The following is a 27,681-nucleotide window of genomic DNA, read 5'->3' as shown; positions in this document are numbered from 1 at the left end:
GAGGAGAAGATTTTTGTAAAAGTTAACAAACGGAGCCAGACGCCAAGTGATGAGTCAGGTGAGCTAAAAACTAAACATGAACGTGATTTCTGTATGATACAACTATTTTTGTCTTCAAGTTACTCGTCGAATGAAACTTCCAAAGAATTATTATGAAAGATAATCACAAAAATATGTACATCATGGGTTTACAGCTTTATCATATGACAATGCTGAAAAAAGTATATATTGATCCTTAACTGATAAAGATAGATGCCTGTAAAAAGACACGTTTAAACTCTTGACTCGCCTTTATATTCGACTTTATTTAAAACAGAGTTACGACCATCACAATTTTTCGCCACGACCATCCTCAACATTTTTGTTTTTTTTTTAGTAACGACCATCATGCTCGAATTTGTATATGACTATTTTACGAAAATTGGAATGTTTTTATACATCAAATTTGATTTCAATATCACCGAACTGCCGAATAGTATGTATGAGACAATTGGTTTGGCTCGAATAAACCTTTTACTGCGGGAAAATCGGAAAAGAACAACTTATCCCTAGAGTTGTCTCCTATCTCCGGATGGTCGTAACTTGTTTACCACCAGCGAGCTATAAAAGACCCCGAAATGAAATGTAAAACAATTTAAACGAGAAAACTAACGGTCTTATTTATGTACAAAAAATCTAGGACTATTATACTAACTTACTAACTTAATAGGATAATAGTCTCAGAAAAAATTGAAAGAACGGAAACAAATGTATCACATCAACAAACGACAACTACTGAATTACGGGCTCCTGACTTGGGACAGGCACATTAAAGAATGTGGCGGGGTTAAACAATGCAGTTGAAGAGCATTGAGAACCTAAAATTCCAAAAAAAGTTGTGTCAAATACGGCTAAGGTATAAACTACTCCTGGGATAAGAAAAATCCTTAGTTTTTCGAAAAATTCACATTTTGTAGATTTTCCGTACTCTGTATCACATAACGCGACCGTTTATGATGTCGACTTTAACGAGCATGAAATATTTGACCCTGGATGTTAAGCAAACATCCATTATGTTTTAAAGAATAACGTTAAGCTAAGAAAGTTGTGTAACAGTACAACATAAGAACAAACTATAAAAAAAAAACAGTTGAAAAAGGCTCAACTCATCAGATGGATACAAGTAGAAATACATATAACAAAAACACAGAGTGGACGTCGCCGGGTATACATTTTCCAGTTGATAATATATTTCCGAACTTGCATTTCCCAGCATGATTTCCGCTTCAACGAGGTTGATACTTACAAAACCAGATAGAAGGTGTTGAATGTCGCTCTCAATAAAAATTAGTTTAATATGAAACCAAGAAAGAATTCTGACTTATGACTATGTGCTATCACTTTAGTATTTTGTATATTGAACATTTATTTCTAGTATGTACAACAGAGCCAAGTAACTAGCATATAATGATACTCTGAAATTGACCATTGTTTACGATTGTAAACAAAAATGGCGGACCCTCAACATCGCATTGTAAATAACTCATAAGGGGACATTCCTGTTGGAAATTCAATCGAAAGTGCACGCCTTTATAACCGCTTTTTAGGGGGTGATACTACCATATACTTCTAGTAGGCAGTAAAAGTGCTATATGTACGTTTTGTTAAGGTCTAGCCCAAGAATAAGTAAGTTCAAGTCTTTTTAGAACGTTATCGGAAGGACATAGACAATAATAGTGCACTTGACATATCAACGCTATAAGGATGAGGCTTAGAAACGGGGAAATGCGAGGCTGTGCCGAGCATTTTCCCCGTTTCTGGCCGAATCCTTATATCGTTGATATGTCAAGTCAATGCACTATTATTGTCTTTATACTGCAATCTAAAAAAAAACATTTTCAATTGTTGTTTATTGTGTTAATGTTATTTTTTTTATTTAAATATTGGGGAAAATCCCCCTTTAAAAAGGCCTCATATCACACAGACGGAGAAATATAAAACACGATGAAATGTACATCATTACCGCAATCAATGGTGAACGAATTCGTTGCAGACTAAAATATCAACAATAAACATAAAACATAATGATTTATAGGTTGCAAACAAAAAAATATTAAAAAGTGAATTATGTTTTCCCGAAAATTGCAAAAGAAACAAGTTTGAGTCGTTTAACGCATTGTTGTTTACATTGAAAACAAGAACAGGTTGAAGAGGTCGTATGAATAATTAAACATAATTTCGACAATTTCTATTTAAATATTCATGAGGAAAAGTGATATCAGGTCAGTGACTGTATATGACATAGAAATATACGGTCAACGCATTTTGACTGCTCAAATAGAACGAGTGCAGTATAAATACTAATACAAAAACTTAGTACCAGTGTTATATGAACGTTATCGGAAGGACGTACTCCTACAAAAACTTAGTATCAGAGTTAAATGAATGTATCGGAAGGACATACTCCCACAAAAATTGAGTACCAGAGTTATATGAACGTTATCGGAAGGACATTTCATACAAAAACTTCGTACTAGTTTTATATGAACGTTATCGGAAGGACATACTCCTACAAAAACTTAGTATCAGTGTTTTCAATGAATGTATCGGAAGGACATACTCCTACAAAAATTGAGTACCAGTGTTATATGAACGTTATCGGAAGGACATACTTGTATAAAGGTGATCACATGTATGAATTTTCGCATACCACACTTGTAAAGATCATAACATTCATGATTTCTCGTGTATCTATTGTCACTTAATCCTTCACTCAATACATGTACACCACTTTTGTAAATTTCATGAATTCTCGTGTGCCTATAAAAGTGACTTTTTCCACTAAATTATTTACCGATACAGGTAAATGTGCATGCAATTATTCATCACAAGTATGGGTTATAATGTCTTCACGATAATAACCGTCGGAACTAAAGCTTGTACCCATACGTCACATTTTAGGTCTTCTTTTATCAGTATGTGTTTTTGTATGTCTCAGACAATTACTAATTCTGCCAACTCTTTTTCAAAATATCACATCTTATTTTTCCAAGTATGGATTTTCATGTGTTTATTACGATTGCTTTTGTGACCAAATGCTTTACCACATACATCACATGTGTAAGGTGTTTCGCCAGTATGTGTTATCATGTGTGTACGACAAGAACTGCTTTGGCCAAATTCTTTTCCACAAAATGTTTGAAAAAAAATGATTTATCTAACCATAATTTTAATAACAAAATGAAGTGTTTTTTGAACACAAAACTGCATTTTACAACTTTTACTGTAGTCGAACTTAACAATGTCAGACATTTCAAAATTGATCTTAAGATGATTGTTCACATCATGGTTGATCGTTACACGCCAAAGAATTAGCACTTTGTGCGCAGCCTCAATTCAAACGGTTAACCTCCACTTTACGTCTTCTGATTCCTGCCATAAATCGACCAATTTGTTACTAAGGTAGCAGCAACCATTTCTGATGAAGGGCATTGATTATTTCATCACGTGTTTGGACTGAGGTGTCCTTTCACGCATATTACGCCTAAAAGTGTCCCATATATGCTCGATATGGTTCAAATCTGGGCTACGATCGAGCCAAGGAAGATAAACCGAATTCCATTGGAACAACGGATCTTCCTCCACGATGCTAATTTCCAATTATGGCGAGATCTGCACTACATTGGATAAGGGTAACTGTGTGTCTGTTCGTAAGCAAAGGTCCCCGATATGGTCTTATTGCACGATAACCAGTAGCGATGAGTCGATCTCGAACAATTTGTGTTAAAAGGCTCCTGTATGCCCACCACTCTCATTTTAGGATCGTGTGGTATGCAATGGGTTTCTTTCTGACCAAGCTTCATTATGCTTGATTTTTCGTAGCAGATGGCATAGGAGGTCTTTTTGATCTCGGATAGTCTTTAACATCGTTTATTATGATTGTATTCTCAAAACGACTAATAGTGAATTGGTGATGACCAACAATACGTGCGGTTGTCACAGCGACATTCCTGCTTCTCTCATGCTGATAATCTGCCATCTTGCTGCGGTTAAGAGTTGTGGAGGACCCATAACAAGGTGTCAATCACATAACTTTATAAACTTGGTTATTTAAGTGTTGAAAACAATGAGGATACAAACACATGTTTTGCTGTTTACGAGTACAGTAGCTGCATGTGCAGATAAGAACTCATCGAGTCGATAACTTTTGATCAAACTCATGTGATATTTTAAAAATGTTTAACTAGTTCTATTTTAACAAATTATATATAAAAAAGAATAAAGAGTGTTTTTTTAATTTCAATTTCAATTTGGTGTTGCAATACTTTTTTCCATGTGTATAGATTACATACGTTATAACACATCATCTTCTCTGAGTTGCATTATGTCTAAGAGATGGTTGTGATTAGCATCCACTTTGTTTAGTATGTTGTTGTGTGTGTTGATAGTAGCAGGGCAGTTACGGGGTAGAGCATTTCCAGTAACATCTGTCTCCACGTCTTGACTTTTTAAATGATTTTACTACTTTTTCTTTTATTCTATTTTTATTTTTCCAATGTTTTTACTTTCTTTTCATTCAATTAGTTTTTTTTCTAGAAATAGCATGGTATTAAAATACTTAAAATTATTACTTTATGCATGTTTTCAAACAAAAAAATCTTATTTTTTAGATATAAATAATAAATCTTATTTAATATGCACAGGCAAATTTACCTTTGACCAAATTAAACACTAATGGCTAAAACAACATATTTTGCAACAACAACATGTATTGTTCTTCCACTAATCTCCTATGTAGGAATAGCCAGAAGACACCGCTTTTTCAGACTGATAAAGTGAATAAATTAAAGTATATAACTTAAACTGTGAAGACAATATAATTATATAGGTTTACGCTTATTGACTATTGAAAAAATGATCTGTGACATACCAATAGACGAACCTGGTCAATATGAAACAGCAAAAGCTAAACCAAAAAATCTGTTCAGCTATATCAAAAGCACACGATCTGATAACACTGGTGTTGCACCTTTGAAAAAAGACGGCAAATTAGTCACCGACACTGAGGAAAAAGCGAACATTTTAAACCAACAGTTCCAATCAGTATTTACAGATGAAACAGATGATAACATCCCAGACAAAGGTAAAAGCCCCCACCCAAAAATGCCAAAAATAACATCACTGAAGCAGGTATTACTAAATTACTGTCAAACATAAATCCACATAAAGCTTGCGGCCCGGACAATATCAATGGCAGAGTCCTTAAAGAACTAAAGGAACAAATCTCACCAATTCTTACATTGATATTTAAAAAGTCACTTGATACTGGAGAAACACATAAGGACTGGAAACATGCTAATGTAGCCCCAGCTTTCAAAAAAAGGGGAAAAATACAAACCCGTAAACTACAGGCCAATATCTTTAACCTGCATATGTTGCAAGCTAACGGAACATATTATTACAAGTAACATCATGTCTCACCTTGAAAAACATCACATATTATACGATCTTCAGCACGGCTTCAGAAAATCAAGGTCGTGTGAAACACAATTAATAGACTTCATTCAGGAACTAGCACGATCAAATAATAGCAACACACAAATTGACTTAATCATAATGGACTTCGCTAAAGCGTTCGACAAAGTCTCACATCGTCATCTCCTTTACAAACTCAAATTCTATGGTATTGAAAATAACACACTAAATTGGATTCAGGCATTTTTACAGGACAGAACACAAACGGTAGTCATTAATGGCATTTCCTCCACCTCAGTACCCGTAACATCTGGTGTACCACAAGGAACAGTATTGGGCCCAATACTGTTTCCTATCTATATAAATGACTTACCGGAATATCTAGAACACAGTAAACTTAGACTCTTTGCTGATGACAGCATAATTTACAGGGAAATAAAAACACAAGATGATTGTCATAAGCTACAACTCGACCTTGACTCAGTAGCTCGATGGGAGTCAGATTGGCTTATGGCATTACACCCTGATAAATGTACAAACCTTTCCATCTCTCAAAAGAAAAATAACTACCGGCATAATTACATCCTCCACAATCACATTCTCGAATCAGTTACATCAGCAAAATATTTAGGCATTACATTACAATCAAATCTAAAGTGGAACAAACACATAGACAACATAGTATCAAATGGGAACAGATCACTTGGTTTTCTAAAAAGAAATTTAAAAATTACAAACACAGAAACAAAATCAAGAGCATACCAGGCACTAGTAAGACCCAAAGTGAAACTGGAATATAGTTGTAGTGTCTGGGACCCCCATATGAAAGAACAACAGATACAATTAGAAAAGGTACAGAGACGTACTGCTCGTTATGTACACAACAACTACGATTACACGAGCAGTGTCACAAACATGCTAAATCAGTTGAAATGGCCACCACTATCTGAGAGACGCTTAAAAACCAGACTTATTTTATTTTATAAAGTAATACATTGTCTTGTTGCCATTCCATCGCATATTCTTGAACAAACAGACAGCAGAACAAGACAAAATCATACTCAGACATACAGACACACCCAAACTTCCAAGGACACATACAAATGGTCATACTGCTTCCCGCGAACAATTATTCAATGGAATTTACTACCACAAACTGTAATTGAAACCACCACTGTTGACAGCTTTAGAGATCAGCTAACACCAGCTGTTCTCTCTAGCTTCAAATAAACAATTTCAAACAAAACATGTACATATATTTTTAATCACAATCTGTAAATACAAACACTCCAATTATTATAAAACATTTTTATAAATTTTGTATAAATTTTTGTCAATCACGCATGCGCAACAACATGTATTCTTCAGTATTGAAGCCTTGTTGACCTTAAAGAAGAAGAAGAATAAAAGTTTAAGATTTCCAGAAAACCAGGGGTTATTTTTAGTGGTACCTCTAGATCTATTCGGAACACCTTTTCTTTTTTATATGATTTTAAACACCTGTTGGAAATTGGCATGTAGAAAGCTGATACATGTACGATTCAGGATATACCTGGTTTCTATGAAGTTAAACTTAAGGTAAAATATTTAGAAAGCTGTGAAAATTGTAAAATTTGGTTGAACAGATAGGGGCTTTTAATTGGTGGTATGACACCAATATTGATTCGGAATATATGTCCGTCATTTTATTCCGTATATTACTTTGTACAATGCTTAACACAGTTATCGCCCTTGTAAATCAACCATCACCTCTCAAATCATTTCACATGGCATCTCTATGATTTCCCCTGATGGCATGCACCAATCTAAATGTAAGCGTTGGCAATCAGTGAGGCAGGACCCCGTTCTGATAGTCTCTAGCTTTACCTAGCTTTGCACATGGTCAACCAAAACAAAGAAACATAAAGAAAGATAGGATTCGAACACGGAATAATTTTCATCATAGACATAGGTAGGTATGGCAAACCAATGGGAGATAATAATACACCTTGGTATCAGGTTCGTTCGCGCCCAATACACTTTCGCACCCTACACGTTCGCACCCAAGGTCCGTTCGTACTCTACACGTTCGAGCCCAATTTTAATTCAAATTCCAGTTAAATAATTGGAAAATCATGATTGTTGTTTTGGTGGGGCGTTTTGGTGTAAGTAAAACATTAAAGATTTTAAATGAAAAACACAGAAGATTATTGTTTTTAACAGCTTGGTCCCTTTGATCTGAAACAATAAAATAAAGCAATACACTATTATAACCAAAACTAGTCCGAGATTACTCTGACGTCCAACGGCTGTTTTGCCAGACAAGCTGGGGCCTTGGGATGTCAGAGCTCGTCCCATATCAAAAAGTGGATATTTGCCCACCCAAAATAGATGTGCTGCTTCGTCGCTTCTGCTGCCGACTGACGGCCTTGGAATTATATAAATCGGGCATCAATCTGTTCATTTTTCATTTATCTCTTCTTATATGAGGGGGGATAGGACCTTTATCGGGACTCCGGGATCGGGTGTTTTTAAGCTCGGGATTTCGGGATTGATCCTTTCGGGATCCGGGAATCGTTTTTTTCGGATTTCGGGACATCGGGATTTACTTTATTTAAATTCGGGACCTCGGGAATTCGTTTTTTTAAGTTTGGGATTTCGGGATCAGGACCCCTCCTACATGTCCTATCCCCCCTCATATATGTAAGTTTCACCTACCTGCCAACCTTTATTTTCTCATCATTAGACAGTTTTCACAGTGACCCATCGATTTCGGCATTTTGCCTTTCATTTTCAAAGATTATCACGTGACCACGAGAAAACAGTGATGATTTATGCAGATGACCATAATGTAACACCTCGTTCATTTACGATGCAAGTTATCTAAATGTCCGAGAGCTTCTGATTGTAACGTGGTCGGAACTAAATGCCTTCATACCTACATGTATCTCCTGTAAAGGAGGTGAAAAATCATGGTTGGCTACTAAATGTTAATCATCGATCTCCTATAACAATGTATAACATGTATAAAGGAGGTGAAAAAATATAAATATTTGCATATTTTGAGTCTCGAGACCACGAACTCTCTCGTAACATGACTTCCATTTGAAAGTGAAAGTCAAAATGCCGAAATCGATGGGTCACTGTGAAAACTGTCTAATGATGAGAAAATAAAGGTTGGCAGGTACATTGTAGGTGAAACTTACATAAATGAAGAGATAAATGAAAAATGAACAGATTTATGCCCGATTTATATAATTCCAAGGCCGTCAGTCGGCAGCAGAAGCGACGAAGCAGCGCATCTATTTTGGGTGGGCAAACATCCACTTTTTGATATGGGACGAGCTCTGACGTCCCACGGCCCCAGCTTGTCCGGCAAAACAGCCGTTGGACGTCAGAGTAATCTCGGACTAAACCAAAACATGATAAAATTTATTCATTTATTCAACACACCAAAACAAAACGTAGTCAGAATCTCACTTTATTTTGAAACAAGTCAATGAAACAAAGTTATAGCAATACACTAACCAAAACATGATTAAGAGTTATTCAACACAAAATAAACGTACTCAGAATCTCATTTTATTTTGAAACAAGTCAATGAAACAAAGTTATAGCAATACACTATCCAAAACATGATTAAGATTTATTCAGCACAAAAAAAAATTCTGTCTCACTTTATTTTGAGACAATGACAACAAATATAAAAATACACTTGCCAAAACTTGATTACAAAGCTATAGTTATTAAACACAAAACCACAATTAAAATTGGGTGCGAACATGTAGGGTGCGAAAGTGAAAGGGGGCGAACATGAGTAGGTGCGAACATGAATGGGCGCGAACGGACCCGGATTCTATCGGTATTCCCGGCTGACCTGGCCGCTTGAACTTTTGACGCATACAACAATCACTTTTCCATTGTGGCGTCAGATATCCAGTAATGGTGGACAAATAGCGATAAGGTGTATTGTTCCCAGATATTATAATTTTCGGGAATACGAAATATATGTCGGTTAAAATCACATTTCCGATTTTGGTTCTGTTGTTAGGGATTTTAGTTGTGACGTTATTTAAGTTATGACGTCATATACTATGTAAACAAAGGAACGCTATCATCAGGTATATTAAAACGTTTTTTCATATCAAGAAATTATTAAAAATGAAATTGGTATTGCGTTCCTTCCCATTTTATACTAGATAAATATATATTTTACTCAAAGTTTCATACAAACGAGACCGGAAAAAGGAAGAAAAATTCTGTGCAGATGCAGGAATTTAAAACAACAATTCAACAAATGTCATAAGTATAACAAACATAAACAATTCAACATATGTCATAAGTATAACAAACATGAACAATTCAACATATATGTATAATAAATATAACAAACATGAACAATTCAACATTTCTGCGTATTCATTTCTCCGTTTCACCAACTTTTGACAAATCAAGTACATTGAGCAACAGCACATTGTATTGTGCAACATCAAAGAGTGTATAGCACAACAGCATGAAATCTTCAATTGAAAATAAATTCATATCATTTAATCAATTTCACGTATTTTGACTACATTTATTCTGTGACAGAAACCTATAATGTGTCAAATATTTAATTAAAATCCAAATTCAGACCTGTATCAAGCTTGCATATTGTGTCCATTTTTGCCCAAATTGTTCAGGATTGGACCTCTGCAGTCGTATCCAGCTGTGCTCGGCGAAGCACATTTTTAACCATGGCAAGTCCAACGGTGAGAAGATGAAATATTATTGCTATGTCATTTATTATTTCAGTCCCCTTGACAAAACATAGCAAATAAATGACATCAAGTTTACATTATGTTGAAACTTTTGTCATAAGGGACGACATCAAAAGTTCAATGTAGGATAAAAAACTTAATTCACATAGTTTTTGCGCTAAACCCCCACCCCTCTTCTTAACTTAATTTGGGAAAAATTGATTTACCTATATGGATATATGTAAAATCGATTTTAGATTAACAAAACTTGCAGCAATGTTGACCCCCACCCCCAAACTATTTGATTTAAGTTTTTTATCCTACATCAATCTTTTGATGTCGTCCCTAAAATGGTGAAATTTGTGCTCAGTTGATACAACATTTTACAACATCATGAACATTGATCATGCATCTTTGGACTCACCAGTTTTGAAAATGATGAATCCAGACAGATTTTCATGAGTCCAGGACTCATGGATTCACCTTATAGTGAGAACCCTGATGATCTTCATGTAATTTTAGAGCAAAGGTCATTTTTCTCTATAACTACAATATACATGTACAGTATGTGTATAAGTAAAAGGTGGATTATGATTGTCCATACTATACATGCTATAGATTCAGTGTAAAGGTGTTTTGTCTAGGATCAATGTAATGCTGTAAGGTGAATATATTTGACTTACCAAAGTCATCTAACCTGATATGATTTACATTGATCCTTTAAAATTTATCAACATGAAGATTCTCCATAAATCATGTACATGTGGTATGACCTTTATCACAAAAACTGTCAGCATTTAATACACTTATATATATCTGCTTTTTAAGACATAAAAGCATGTGCACTCTAGTTTATATCAACATTTAACAAATATCATTATCATCAAAGGTAATCTGACAACATGGTAATTCATGATATTTTATAATTAGCATTCAATCCTATATAATACATGATATATCTTACAAGTCTTTTCTGTCATTCTGTTTACATTCATGTATTAACTTGAAATATTTTTTTTTCATTGAATGATCATGATTAATTAACTTCATGTTCAGCAGTTAACTTGTCTTATTTTTACAGAAGTATGGCATCAGAATCAGAAATTTTACAAACATCATCCAAACCATCTAGATCTGAGGAAAATGTTTTGTCAGATAATCAGACATCACATCACCAGAATGGTGGACATCCTTATCAAAAATTGCCACATTTATATGACTCGGTATCAAATTGGACAATTCAAATGGTTGAAAAATACCTGCACATTTTCTACACTGGGGAAGGAATGGAATACAGTGGAGAATATGTACTTCAACAAGGAGGGATAAAAACAGAATTGACAACCTATCAAAAAGAGTACATGACTGATTTAGAGAGCATTCTTACATTTAATGGTTCTATGTACATTTATAAATATCGTAGTAAAACAAAAGCAAAGCCAATGCTTCAAACCATTCTGAATAAAGTTTCACCACAGAATACATCTAATTTGAAAGACAGGCCAATGTAAGGATTTCAGTTAATTTTTTTTACTTAGTTTAAATTGTGCTGTCCATGTTGTCTGTGTGCAGTTTTATTTTTGCCATTACTTGGGCCGCCATCATCGATAAACTTTCATATTTTCATCTTTTTTGATGACATGTATGAAATTAAGGGATCAATTTTAACGAAACTTTGCAGAAATAACGTATGAACATGATGAAAGGTCCTCAACCAATGATATATATTTCGTTCCAAAGGAAAAAAAATATTGCTACCAAATATAATCTATGATTTTGATTAACCAATTGTCAAAGAATAAAACTTTTAATTATGAAAGCCTACTAAGAATGCCCTTATCTTGGTCCCATTTGACAACAAAAGCATTGCCACCCTATTCATGCTTTTGTTCTATGCAATCTTTGGTTCATCTGACTTAACCTTATTCTCATGGCTCATTTTGTCCACATTGATAACTTTTTGCCGTTAGGTCAGTATCTCAGATACTAAAAACAATAGGTCGACATTATTAGGTGTATGGAGTTATGTGAAGTTTATATGTCTGTCTGGCAGGGTTAATAAATCTTACCTTGACCTCATTTTCATGGATCTTTGATGATATAAAGTTTATGTGATCAATACACTACAGATCAGATGTATTTAACAACTTCCACCTGTGAAAGCATATAGAGGTCGAGAGTAAAAGGACAAAATTTCTAGATTGTCTCTTATGCCCATCATATGAAGTGGAATCATTGGCTATTGTTTATGCTTCAATCAAAGACATATGAGTACTGTAGGACTAATTGACATAAAGAAATAAACATTTGTGTCAAGGTTTCAGAATTTTTTTGACACAATTTCGGTCATTTTCAAGTGGCGTGAATTGAATGCCAAAATGTTTTTCTAGCAATCAAATTCAATCATGAAACTGACACAACTTGTCACAAGTCGGAGCTTTTCATTTTACTTTAAACGAGTTCGACAGTTTACAGTTCAAAATTTGTGAAATTTCCTACCTGTTGACTTAAAAATGATAAAGAATGATTTGTTGTATACAATAGATTGAAGTTGAATCATTTTAATGGCCTTAAATCCCAATTTGCCATTTCGGTCTTAGAGCTTCAATTATCGGACAAATATGACCGTTAACGGACCCTTGATTTGTGTATAATAATGCTACATGTATAAAAAAGAATATAAAGTATAATTTTATTTCATTTTGGGGCTGCCCCAATGAACCAGTGGAAATAGCAAAATCAACACAAGCTGTTTACTTGTTTGTGTTTATTTAAGAATTGAATGCTTCTTTTTGTAATTTTGTTGGATTGTAAAAACGTCGACTGAAATGTGTGTGTACAGTAACCCTTTTAAAGACTTTCAACATAATTCAACATGTTCAATCATGTTTCAGCTTGTACACCATGATACACTCTTGTTAATGATTTGTCATTAAAATGTTTACTCATGTTGATATGTACTAGCATGACTAGTATATACAGTGATATATGGAATGATTGTACATGTCCATTAGACACGTTTTGTTTTATCTTGACCTCATTTAACATGCATATAAATGTTTTAGTAGACATGTTAGATGATAGATAATTTTAAGAATATTTTTAACCTGTAGTACTAGCTAAAACTTAATCTTAAAGACTTTCAACATGAATTGATCAGTAAACATGGTAAAGCAGACATTTCAGACATTTTAGCTTGCACACCCTTGTTAATTTTTTTTCTCAAAAATTTGTGAGAAAGAATCTGCCTGTGTTGAATTCTACATCTTATAATGTAATAATGTATGTGTAAGATGATACTCATAACAGAAATACACACATTCAATATATATAATAAAAACTATAACACATATTTCCATAAGTTTCGGCCATTACGGCCTTCTTTATTGGAATAAATTTCAACATAAAAACAACAATTACATCACTTGGTAACATGACATTACAATAGCCTTTATGGCGTTTTTGTCTGCCACACTTTTTCTTTTTGTAAAAATTTCATTTTGTTCATGAATACATAGTATTAAGTCCATCCGGTTTTAAATTGAATTCTTAAAATTATAAAGAATAATATATATATATGAGGCTTCACAAAATAGCGCTATATATGAGGCTTCAAGGTAATGATTGGATTTTACATGCATTCATATGCTTATGGAGGTTCTTTTATTTTTGTTTTTTTTCAGTTATAGATATTTGCATAATGTAGCAGTGTTTGTAAAATATATGTTAAAGTATGTTGACAAAGTGCAAGAAACTGAATGGTTTAATAACAAGATACCTGAAGGATTTTACACAGAACTAGTGGGCAGATTTGCTGAAATGTGTTTATTAATAACTAAGTAAGTGCAAATGCAATTTAGCATGTTTAGTTTTCTATATTAATCTCTGGCTATTGCAGTAAGAAAAAAAGAGGCTTAAATTGAATTGTTGTACTTTATTACTGAAATTAATTTTATAGAATAATATAGATTACATACATTTTCTATCATTGAGGACAATGTTCACTCTTGAAACAGACATGTATTGTAAAATCCATTAAACAGCATAAAGCATGCAAAGAAAAAATTATCCCAATTTGTATATATACAATGTATCTTTGTTTTAATTTAGCCATATTTTCATCAGGGCTGTGGGAAGAAGAAATGACACTGTCAATGAAGACGTCTATAATGTTGCTCACTAAAATAACCAAGTTGTTGCCTTTTCTTCTAGGGATCAATAATACATGTATGTCTTTCTTAGCTCTGTGCTTCAGAATGTCTGTCTGTTGTAAGATATTTCAATAGGCTATACCACTTAGGCACTAAACAAAGGTGATTTCTTTCTTTTTAAACTATCATCTTGCATTCTGGAAAAGAAAATTTTATAAACTGGTCTCATTTGTTTACTAGGGATACAAAGATTTGAGCAAAAGCAAGGCCATTTAAAAAATCAAACAAAGACCAAGATCAGCTATTTACTTTATTTTTCTTTAAAGTCATATGAAACCTCAAATTAAAAAAAAATATGCATCTGTTTTTTATAACTAAATGGATAGTTTTCATTATAAAACTTTTGTACATATACTTTTTTCTGAGGAAAATTCTTTAATTTGTCCACATTTAGAAGAAGTTTACTTATTTTTAATTGCTTGCTTCCAGGAAGCAATTCGCCGACATATTTTCCGTATGCATAGTGACCTGAACGTAACCCTCCTCGTAAAAATCCGGTGATCGCAATACGCATGAATCTGTCATTAAAATAAACAATTATCTGATTGTACATGTTAAGCACGTGCTCAATACCCATGCTTTTTGTTATTTATTTACTATAAGGTGACAATCGGTAAACTTCGGCTTCAAAACAGGGCATTTAATGGGCAGCCATATTTGTTAAATCATAACAGACAGAGAGAAAAAAAATTGACGATTATACGATATATTTGCGTAAATAATGATAAAATCGTGCACAGAGGACTTATTTTGTGATATATACATGCATTGGTTCAAGAATTGGAAAAACATTATTTTTCACCACTCACTCGTTTCATATGACTTTAACAAAAGTAGGTTTTTGAACGCTGAAGTTGACAAATGGATTCGGTTTTTGATTGTTTTTTTGTGTGTAATAACGCAAATAGGCAGCTTATCTGGAGCACTGATCTAGGCCATTGCTAGTGACATGAGTATGCATTCTTGCAAAATTATTTTACATAGACCTAACAGAAAACGAAAAAAATAGTATTTTTGCTCTTTATTATATGTTCATTAAAGGAACTGAAATGACATGAAACATATGGCCGAAAAACCAAGTCAGCTTTCCTCATCACTTGGCATCAGTTGTTTTCGTCTGTTAACATATGCTGAATCTAACCATGTATTAAGATTTGGGATTTTGGGGCCCATAATCAAATTGGTCCACATTAGGGTCCAAAGTGTCCAAAATTAAACTTTGTTTGAAATCATCAAAAATTTAATTCTTGGGATTCTTTGATATGCTGAATCTAACCATGTTTTTAGATTTTGGATATTGGACCATAATGGGTAAATATCCAATTTCAAATTTTTAAGTTCTTAGCCCATATTCATTCTGTGTCAGAAACCTATGCTATGTTTAATATTTAATCACAATCCAAATTTAGAGCTGTATTGCATAATTAACCTGATTAATAGAAATTGTAAGTAGAATCTTCAATCATATTTAAAAATAGATGTATATACAGCATCCAATTCTAATTTTAGAGAAGAAATTATGTATAAATATAGTTTGAAATTTACTGTTCATTATTAATTAGATATTTTGGAAAATAATTAAAGGTAGGTTTTATAATTTTTTTAAAGACATTGTATTAATGATGATATTTTAGAAATTGTTTTTTTCATTATTTTTGTGAAGATAATATCTCATAGCGGCGTTCGGTCACAAGTTGTCTTATTTTTTATATTTAAATACGACGATTAGTTATACTTTTTATTACATTGGCTAATGGCTTTTTTTCTATGAAATTAATGTAGAAAATGTAAGGAACTATATGTTTTTCCTACACATTGACAATTTGTTTTGATCCGACGTTATCGACGTCTTGACAACGCCTATTGTTGTATGACGTCAGAGAGTGAAATAACCACGTTTATTTCACATGTGAAATTATCGGTTTTTATCTAACTGGGAAATCAATGTAATTCATTGCAACCAATGTAATAATATCTCTTAATTTTATAAAGAACTTTGTGGTAGGTTTGTTATTCTGTATAAATTAATTTTCAGAATGCTATATTGCCGTAGAAGTTAAGTACAGGTTCCAGCCCCGGTCGGGGAGGAAGTAAAGAATAAAATCTACTCTAACATTGTTATTGACCTTTTGACCAATGCTTTAAAATTTTGATATGTTGTTGCTGATGAAAATATTTAAATAAAGTTCCATATTAAAAGTTTTCATTTTAATTGATTGATTGTTGCTTCCTTAACCTCTAGTGGCAATTATTTCATGCATATTAAGGACAAAAACAAAATAATAATTATTACAATAAGTAGGTTTGGCAAGGTTGAACAACTTAAATAAAAGGCAGAAAATTTAGATTATGTTTGATTGGGACAGAAATGTCTTGCAACAGGCTGTCTATTGACCCCTCAGAGAGTTGTTGCAAGTGTTCTTCAATGTGCAGTAAGATTTTTTTTCCACTTTTAAGGCTTCACTGTAAAAATTGAAATGAATGTTTCTATGTTTTAGCTATCAGCCTGAAAAATCTGTTTGGAAAAATTTCAAAGGCATTACAGTTAAATCTAAACCAGACCTAAGATTTTTCAAAAGTGGCATTGATGATATTGAAACTGAAACTGCTTTTGCTGTAATAGAGGTAACAAATTTTATTATGCTTATCAAAACATTTCTTATGGTGACTCTGAAAACTTTGTATTATCTTATATAAATTTTAAACATAATAGATTCAATCCATGATCAGTCAAGCAGGTGAGACATTTAAGTGTATGTACTCTTGTTATCTTTTATTTTTATTTCTACCTCCTTTCTGGCAGACCTGGAGGTTTTTAAAAAAGGGGATGGAAAATATGAGCAGTAAAAAATGATACGAAAACATTGAAATATTCATTCAGGGTTAATCATGATGAACAATATCATATTGAATATCGATTTGAAGGATGAACTCATCATCTAAAAACAAATTTAGCCCCTGCCCTAAAAGTTTCTGCATGGAAATCATGAAAATAACTACTCAAGAAAATAGAAATGCTTACAGAATTCTTAAACTGATTGCCATGGTTGGTGCAATTTGAAAAATGAGACTATATCTAGACTGTTTTACAATTTGATTATGTTCAAAGATGTTAATGATTTTTATACTCCACAAAAAGAATGCGTTTGCTTATTGCTATCATGTTGGCATTGTCCGTTGACAGATTGGTTTCCACACAATAACTTTAGTTTTAAGTGTATGGATCACTATGAAACTTAATCAAAAGGTTCAATACCAGAAAAGGAAGGTTGGGATTGTTTTTGGGGGTAATCGACCAAATTGTTTAGGAATTAAGGGCCAAAAACAAGCATTTTTCTGGTTTCCGGACAATAACTTGTGAATAAATATTTTGATTGCTTTGGAATTTTACCACAAGGTTCAATACCACAACTTATAAGGTTGGGATTGATTTTTGGGGTAATTGCCAAAACCGTTCAGGAATGAGGGGTCAAAAAGGGGCCAAATACAAGCATTTTTCTAGTTTTCAGACAATAACTTGTGTGAAAGTTGTATGGATATCTCTAAATTAACAAATGACATAGGCAAAATCTCTTTGATCTGTCTGTGCTATAATCTGGATAATGCACAGCTCAGGTGTGCATTAACTACCTCATTTATACTGCACAGTTCAAGTGTACTTTAAGCAAAGGCATTTTCCCTCCTATTTGTTAAAAGTAATTTCTATCTGTTGATTCCATTGCTACTACAGATATTTACCATTCTCCATTTTGTAAGATTTATCAAGTGCATGAATGTATCTATACTCTTTCATACCTGCACTTGGTAAAACATCAAAATAAGAGACAATATAACAAATGTAGAAGCATTAAAATAACACCGTTCTGGAGGTAATTACCCGACTAAAAAAAAACGCAATTTGTCTACTCAATTTTTTTTTTTACAACATTCAATGTCATTTCAAAATAACACATAAACTTAAAATTCAGTACTTGACAATGTGAAAATCAATGATCAAACTATTTCTTGAAAAAAATGTCCTGTATCAAAAAGTTATTACGTACTTCGACAACAATATTAAAATCCAGAAAAATATCCTATAAAAATCCAGAAAGTAGAAAATTAACCCAGTAATCATACGTATATACATTCCCATGTACTGCAAAAAAAATTAAGACAACGATTGAATTTGACAATTCAAAAGTTCACGGCTTTGATACAAAATTGAAAACACAATTTTGGAAAGAACTATTGCTTGGCAGTGCACAAGATTTTTCTGTGGGTTTTGATTCCTTTATTCTCAGAATTATTCTGTTTAGGTAGAATTTCAAGATTATTCTTTTCTTTTAATGATTGGAGATGTCATTTCTGAAAACCTGGAATCTTGTTCCTTTTCCAACGGTTTTTCTTCCTGAAATAAAAAAGATAAAATGTAATTATTTATATCACTTACTTGTAATTCATTTTATATATTCATGCATGTAAATTAAAAAATTTTGATGAAACTATCTATCCAATTAATTGTATTAATGTAACAATATTCAATAATTCTTAATGTCATCTTCAAAATAATTCTTTGCTTATACAGTACAATTCATTGGTTTAACATTTGTTTTTTGAATAAAGTCCAGTGGCAAATATTTCATCTATATTCAGTACGCGAACAATTTAACAAATATAACCGTTTGTTCCACAAATAATAAAAATTAAAAATAAATTTCCTTTATTACAGATTGTTTTTAAATAATGTAAAAACCTGCAAAAATAAGTCGGACAACCCCCTCCCCCTTTTTTACGTACACTAACACTTATGTACAAATATTTTGATACAATATTCTTAATTTAATGTTTAAAATTAATACATTTGCTTATACAGTATCTTAATAATACAGAAACCTGCGAACAAAAGACAACCACCCCCTCTTTTTTTGCTGTCAAACGTAGCACTTCAAGATTGGCAAGAACCCTACATCAATATTCTATCACGTTCCCACCTGACAGTTTATTTCCAAAAGACTTACATGCATGCTTTGAACATCCTCTCCATTTTCCGAAGGTACATAAAACCAGTAATCTATATCCAATATCAGATCAAATGTTGACTGACTGTCGATGAAATCACCAGCTGCTGCATTCTCGTTGATCAAATTACATGGAAAATCTCCAAAAGCGTCGTCTATATTAACATTTTTTAATTCCATGTCGTCCTCCAATTTTTAAAGGACCTGTGACAATAACATATATGGTCGTCCGACAGCTCTGGGGAAAATACGTCCATTTTTTATTCTTGATAAGCAGACAATGAAGTTTTGCAGGAAATTTGTTGACGTAATGTGTAAAAATAGTAAGTGACCAATCAAATCGGTATATGTTATTTAACCTGCATGGTCGGGATGACCTTTTAGGGTCACCAGAGCCGTGCAGGTTAAATCACATATACTGATTTGCTTGTTCAACCATTTTACAAAAATAAAATTTCTTCACATTTTTTTTTTGTGGGGGGGGGGGGGGGAGGCATGGGTGTAAAAAAAATTGGGGGGTGGGCAATTTTTTTTTCTTCAAGATTTACGAAAATTTGGGGGGGGGGGGGGGCAAATTTTTTTTCTTCAAATCTTAGGTTTTTCTCACAATTTAATTTGCTATTTCTTTGTCTATAGTCTAAAACAGATATATACTAAGTATTGCACAACAGAACAGTGTATTTCGCAACAGCACATTGTATTGCACAACAGCATGAAATCTTCAATTGAAAATAAATTCAAATCATTTAACCAACTTCAAGTTCTTTGACTACATTTATTCTGTGACAGAAAACTATTATGTGTCAAATATTTAATTAAAATCCAAATTTAGACCTGTATCAAGCTTGAATATTGTGTCCTTTTTTGCCCAAACTTTTCAGGATTGGACCTCTGCGGTCGAAGCACATTTTTGTCTTGATTGAAGTACTTTTTCGTTAAATTTAAGGTGAAACGAGATACTGATACAGACGAAATATGTCAATCTGCCCCACCAAAAAGGATGAAGAGAAGTTCGAGTTCAGGATCACAGTCTGACTCAACCAACAGTTCCCCACCAACTAGAAGACGGCAAAGACATGGAACAAGCACTTTAGCTGATAAAGTGAAAGGGCAACATGCTGGCGAATTACTATTAGATCTGCATTCAATTCAAAAAAAAAGATTTAGTAATTGCTCAGAATATTACATGCCGGGTATGATTGTTGATGGAACAGGGGTAAATATCGTATATATATTTTCTGAAAAAAAATGTATTTAATGATTCTGCTTAAAGCCTTCCACTAATTATATGACTGCAAAATTTTGACAACCGTATTATGGTATGGCGAAGTTGTCATTGTCTTCACATTTGGTTTTCAGACAATAACTTGAGTAAAAGTGTATGGATCTATATGAAATTTTACCACAAGGTTCCATACCACAAAAGGAATTTTGGGATTTTGGGGGTTATTGTCCTTACTGATTATGAATAAGGGGTCAAAAAGGGGCCAAAAACCAGCATTCTTGTTTCAGGACAATAACTTGTGTATTTGTATATATGGATCTCTATGGAATTGTACCATAAGGTTCCACACCTTTAAAGGAAGGTTGGTGTTGATTTTGGGAGTTATGGCCCAAACTGTCTTGAATTAATATCCAAAAACAAGGATTTTCTGGTTTAATTTTCCTGACAATAAATTGAGTGTGAGAAATCATCTCCTCTGAAATTACTGGGCCAAATTTAACGAAACTTGGCCACAATCATCATTAGGGTATCTAGTTTAAAAACTATGTCTAATGACTCTGCCTGTCAACAAACATGGCTACATGAATAAAAATAGAACATAAGGGTAAAATGCAAGTTTTGTCTATTATCTTGAAAACTGCTTTGAAAAGAGAAAATCTGAAAATGTTGGGAATGTTGAGATCTACCTGGACCATTTAAGTCAAAACTGTCAGACGACTTCTTATAGGAGTTTTAGCCCTTAAATGTCAAATTTTATCTTTTTTTCTCTTTTTTTTTTCTATTATTTTAAAAACTTTAACAGAAACAGAGAAATTTTTATTAAGAAAAATTATCAAGACAAGATCTACAAATAAGTAAAACCTGGCTGAAATCATCAGACGAATCCTTATTGGAGTATACGTAATTGCCCTTTTATGACGATTTTTCCCAATTTTTTGCATTCTTGCCTATTATCATGATTATTTTGAAAGCTATAACATGTATAACAGATAGATAAAAACTTTATATAGAAAAAATTATCAGCAAGACAAGATCTACAAATAAGCCATCATGGCTGAAATCTTTAGTCGACTCATTATTGGAGTTATTTCCCTTTAAAGATATTTTACCATTTGTTTTAGTTTTTATCTATTATCTTGAAAAGTTTACAAGAAACAAATGTAGATAGAAACTCTCCAAAACCAAAAATGATCAGCAGGACAAGAACTACAAATATGTCAACATTACTGAAATTGTCAGTTAACTCTTTATAGAGTCATTGCTCTTTCATGATGAATTTTACCAAAAAAATGGCTATTTTTGAAGATGCAGGTGAGCGACACAGGCTCTCTAGAGCCTCTATTTTTTTTTCTTATTTCGTGTGTTATTGTCGATAGTTTTGGAATGGAGACAGATTTTTGCCCCTTTATTTTTGTCTATTATTGGATATTAGTGGATCATAGAAAAGATACCATTCACCCTTAAAGCTTATGATGTCTTTTTAATGAACCAAAGCTTATCTACATATCTCCTTTACAGAGACATCCCAGGTTGTGAGTTACCAAAATTTTCAATTCCCTCTGCATGAAAGTGCATGTAGCTTTCAAAAATTACTTATTTCATAAATATGATTTAGAATAAACTGTGCACTGATTTTTTTTACAAAGATATGATATTAAGAAATAATTCTTTTATTTCATGCTCTGCTCATTTTGACATTGGTAGGCATAATAGTTTTAAATATCTTCATATTGAGCCTTTGTGTTAGAATTATTTCAGTTAAAATAGGAAAATTCAGGACTTTTTATGTCCCATTTATGGGCATTATGTTTTTCAGTCTGTGCGTCCGTTGTTTGTCCGTCAGGTTAATTTTTTTTTATCAAGGTAGTTTTTGATGAAGTTGAAGTCCAATCAACTTGAAACTTTGTACACATGTTCCCTATGATATGATCTTTCTAATTATAATCTGTCTGTCCATATTTCTTGTAAGCACAACTTCTAAACAAATGGACAGATGATGATAAAACTTTACACAGTCTGACAGTTGCAGTACACAACCTGAGGATGTGCATGAAGGAAAATAATTCTGGTCCGAAATATATAAAGGGAGATAATTGAATTAAATTAGTTTAATATTGCAATATGTGGTAACAGGTATTGTAAGCGCAACTCCCCTTTGACGTTTTGATCAATATTGATGAAACTTTACACAATTGCAGAACACAACCTGAGAATGTGCATGAATTTTTCGTCACCTGATAGGCAGCCATTTCGATTTGATGATGCAATAAAGTTCTGGAAAAACAACTGTTTTACAACTTGTAAGTGCAATAATACACATAGACTTACTTTTTGAACATGATTAAAAATTTGATAGAATTTCATAACCAAAAACCCCACAAAAGTGTCCATTCTAATTCTAAACACAACTTACATTGCAAATGAAATTTGACATACATGAACCCAATGTTTTATTAGAATTAGAACATGGCTTTCGCACTCTAACTTTAGTAAAACTGAGTAGAAATCTATGAAATTTTAACACAAGGTTTATGACCACAAAAGGAAGGTTGGGATTGATTTTGGGAGTTTTGGTCCCAACGTTTTAGGAATTAGGGGCCAAAAAGGGCCCAAATAAGCATTTTCTTGGTTTTCACACCATAACTTTAGTTTAAGTAAATTGAAATCTATGAAATTTTGACACAAGGTTTATGACCACAAAAGGAAGGTTGTAATTGATTTTAGGAGTTTTGGTTCCAACAGTTTAGGAATTAGGGGCCAAAAAGGGCCCAAATAAGCATTTTTCTTGGTTTTCGTACAATAACTTTAGTATAAGTAAATAGAAATCAATGAAATTTAAACACAAGGTTTATGAACACAAAAGGAAGGTTGGGATTGATTTTGGGAGTTTTGGTCCCAACAGTTTAGGAATTAGGGGCCAAAAAGGGGCCCAAATAAGCATTATTCTTGGTTTTTGCACCATAACTTTAGTATAAGTAAATAGAAATCTATGAAATTTAAACACAAGGTTTATGACCATAAAAGGAAGGTTGGGTTTGATTTTGGGAGTTTTAGTCCCAACAGTATAGGAATAAGGGGCCAAAATCGAACTTTGTTTGATTTCATCAAAAATGAATAATGCCGAATCTAACTGTGTATGTAGATTCTTAATTTTTGGTCCCGTTTTCAAATTGGTCTACATTAAGGTCCAAAGGGCCCAAAATTAAACTTAGTTTGATTTTAACAAAAATTGAATCCTTGGGGTTCTTTGATATGCTGAATCTAAAAATGTACATTGATTTTTGATTATTGGCCCAGTTTTCAAGTTGGTCAAAATTGGGGTCCAAAATTAAACTTTGTTTGATTTCATCAAAAATTGAATAATTGGGGTTCTTTGATATGCCAAATCTAACTGTTTATGTAGATTCTTAATATTTGGTCCCGTTTTCAAATTGGTCTACATTAAAGTCCAAAGGGTCCAAAATTAAACTAAGTTTGATTTTAACAAAAATTGAATTCTTGGGCTTTTTTGATATGCTGAATCTAATCATATACTTAGACTTTTGATTATGGGCCCAGTTTTCAAGTTGGTTCAAATCAGGATCCAAAATTATTATATTAAGTATTGTGCAATAGCAAGAAATTTTCAATTGCACAGTATTCAGCAATAGCAAGAAATCTTCAATTGCACAGTATTGTGCAATAGCAAGAAATTTTCAATTGCACAGTATTGCGCAATAGCAAGAAATCTGCAATTGCACAGTATTGTGCAATAGCAAATATTTTCAATTGCACAGTATTGCACAATAGCAAGAAATATCTAATTGCACAATATTGTGCAATAGCAAGAAATTTTCAATTGGAGTTATCTTTCTTTGTCCAGAATAGTAGTTGAATCAACTTAAATCATTGTTTTATACAATATATAATGTATATTTACTTTTACTACCAACGGATAAATTAAAACAATCTTTACCATTCAGTGATAACAAGCACTTTATTTTGCATTTTAATATTTTATGATGTATTTAAATGAGTAGTTATTGTTGCAAACTCCATTAGGAATTTGAATTGAGATCAGTTTTGGAAAAAGGGAAAGGGGGATGTGAAAAAAAATGGGGGGGGGGGGGTTAAATTTGTCTCATTTCAGATTTCATAAATAAAAAGAAAATTTCTTCAAACATTTTTTTGAGAGGATTAATATTCAACAGCATAGTGAATTGCTCAAAGGCAAAAAAAATATTTTAAGTTCATTAGACCACATTCATTCTGTGTCAGAAACCTATGCTGTGTCTACTATTTAATCACAATCCAAATTTAGAGCTGAATCCAGCTTAAATGTTGTGTCCATACTTGCCCCAACTGTTCAGGGTTCAACCTCTGCGGTCGTATATAGCTGCGCCCTGCAGAGCATCTGGTTTCCAATGATACCACATAGTAAGGATGGTTTTGTTTCTAGGATCCTGGTTTATTTTTAGCTCACCTGGCCCAAAGGGCCAAGTGAGCTATTCTCATCACTTTGTGTCCGTCGTCGTCGTCCTTCGTCGTTACCTTTTACAAAAATCTTCTCCTCTGAAACTACTGGGCCAAATTAAACACCAAACTTGGCCACAATCATCATTAGGGTATCTAGTTTAAAAATTGTGTCCGGTGACCTGGTCAACCAACCAAGATGGCCACCACATCTAAAAATAGAACATAGGGGTAAAATGCAGTTTTTGGCTTATAATTAAAAAACCAAAGTATTTAGAGCAAATCTGACATGGGGGTAAAATTGTTTATCAGGTCATGATCTATCTGCCCTGAAATTTTCAGATGAATCGAACGACCCTTTGTTGGGTTGCTGCCCCTGAATTGGTAATTTTAAGGAAATTTTGCTGTTTTTGGTTATTATCTTGAATAATATTATAGATAAAGATAAACTGTAAACAGCAAATAATGTTCAGCAAAATAAGATTTACAAATAAGTCAACACGGCGGAAATGGTCAGTTGACCCCTTTAGGAGTTATTGCCCTTTATAGTCAATTTTTAACCATTTTTCATAAATCTTAGTAATCTTTTACAAAAATCTTCTCCTCTGAAACTACATGGCCAAATTAAACCAAACTTGGCCACAATCATCATTAGGGTATCTAGTTTAAAAGTTGTGTCCGGTGACCCGGTCAAACAACCAAGATGGCTGCCATGGCTAAAAATAGAACATAGGGGTAAAATGCATTTTTTGGCTTATAATTAAAAAACCAAAGTATTTAGAGCAAATCTGATGTGAGGTAAAATTGTTTATCAGGTCAAGATCTATCTGCTCTAAAAATTTCAGATGAATCTAACAACCCGTTGTTGGGTTGCTGCCTCTGAATTGGTAATTTTAAGGAAATTTTGCTGTTTTTGGTTGTTATCTTGAATATTATCGATAGAGATAAACAGTAAACAGCAATAATGTTCAGCAAAGTAAGATTTACAAATGAGTCAACACGACCAATATGGTCAGTTTACCCGTTTAGGAGTTTAAAGCCCTTTATAGTCAATTTTTAGCTCACCAGGCCCAAAGGGCCAAGTGAGCTTTTCCCATCACTTGGTGTCCGTCGTCTGTCGTCCGTCGTCCTGGTGTCGTTAACTTTTTCAAAAATCTTATCCTCTGAAACTACTGGGCCAAATCAAACCAATCTTTGCCACAATCATCATTCGGGTATCTTGTTTAAAAATGTGTCCGGTGACCCGGCCAACCATCCAAGATGGCCGCCATGGCTAAAAATAGAACATAGGGGTAAAATGCAGTTTTTGGCTTTTAACTCAAAAACCAAAGCATTTAGAGCAAATCTGACATGGGTTAAATTTTTTAACAGGTCAAGATCTACCTGCCCTGAAATTTTCAGATGAATTAACAACGGGGGGTTGCTGCCCCTGAATTAGTCATTTTAAGGAAATTTTGCTGTTTTTATACGACCGCAAAATTTGAAAAATTTTTCGTCGTATATTGCTATCACGTTGGCGTCGGCGTCGGCGTCGTCGTCGTCCGAATACTTTTAGTTTTCGCACTCTAACTTTAGTAAAAGTGAATAGAAATCTATAAAATTTTAACATGAGGTTTATGACCACAAAAGCAAGGTTGGGATTGATTTTGGAGTTTTGGTCCCAACAGTTGAGGAATTAGGGGCCAAAAAGGGCCCAAAAAGCATTTTCTTGGTTTTCGCACTATAACTTTAGTTTAAGTAAATTGAAATCTATGAAATTTTGACACAAGGTTTATGACCACAAAAGAAAGGTTGGGATTGATTTTGGGAGTTTTGGTTCCAACAGTTTAAGAATTAGGGGCCAAAAAAGGGCCAAAATAAGCATTATTCTTGGTTTTCGCACAATAACTTTAGTATAAGTAAATAGAAATCAATGAAATTTAAACACAAGGTCTATGACCACAAAAGAAAGATTGGGATTGATTTTGGGAGTTGAGGTCCAAACAGTTTAGGAATAAGGGGCCAAAAAGGGGCCCAAATAAGCATTTTTCTTGGTTTTTGCACCATAACTTTAGTATAAGTAAATAGAAATCTATGAAATTTAAACACAAGGTTTATGACCATAAAAGGAAGGTTGGGTTTGATTTTGGGAGTTTTAGTCCTAACAGTTTAGGAAGAAGGGGCCCAAAGGGTCCAAAATTGAACTTTGTGTGATTTCATCAAAAATTGAATAATTGGGGTTCCTTGATATGCCGAATCTAACTATGTATGTAGATTCTTAATTTTTGGTCCCGTTTTCAAATTGGTCTACATTAAGGTCCAAAGGGTCCAAAATTAAACTTAGTTTGATTTTAACAAAAATTGAATCCTTGGGGTTCTTCGATATGCTGAATTTAAAAATGTACTTAGATTTTTAATTATTGGCCTAGTTTTCAAGTTGGTCCAAATGGGGGTCCAAAATTAAACTTTGTTTGATTTCATCATGCAAAAATTGAATAAGTGGGTTCTTTGATATGCCAAATCTAACTGTGTATGTAGATTCTTAATTTTTGGTCCAGTTTTCAAATTGGTCTACATTAAGGTTCAAAGGGTCCAAAATTAAACTAAGTTTGATTTTAACAAAAATTAAATTCTTGGGCTTA

General features: G+C 33.2%; 1 protein-coding gene across 4 annotated transcripts in view; it reads left to right on the top strand.

The window, feature by feature from the left end:
- The window catches only part of LOC139490090 (uncharacterized), a 36,514-nt gene continuing 8,833 nt past the window's right edge, over window positions 1-27,681 (top strand). Inside the window, exons 1-6 of one of the 4 annotated variants that reach the window (XR_011656250.1) lie at window positions 7,234-7,405; window positions 11,254-11,679; window positions 13,856-14,011; window positions 16,882-17,008; window positions 20,330-20,599; window positions 22,807-22,908. Coding sequence is in view for 3 of the 4 variants with exons in the window: in XM_071276954.1 (XP_071133055.1) it covers window positions 11,258-11,679; window positions 13,856-14,011; window positions 16,882-17,008; window positions 20,330-20,599 (975 nt within the window). In the remaining variant the exon portion in view is untranslated. Of the gene's footprint in view, window positions 59-7,233; window positions 7,406-11,253; window positions 11,680-13,855; window positions 14,012-16,881; window positions 17,009-20,329; window positions 20,600-22,806; window positions 22,909-27,681 lie in introns of those variants that run through there. The other 3 variants (XM_071276954.1, XM_071276943.1, XM_071276950.1) reach the window with 3 other exon arrangements.

Source organism: Mytilus edulis, chromosome 1, assembly GCF_963676685.1.
Source record: "Mytilus edulis chromosome 1, xbMytEdul2.2, whole genome shotgun sequence".
Classification (NCBI taxonomy): domain Eukaryota; kingdom Metazoa; phylum Mollusca; class Bivalvia; order Mytilida; family Mytilidae; genus Mytilus; species Mytilus edulis.
This window is presented reverse-complemented; position numbering and strand designations above follow the sequence as displayed.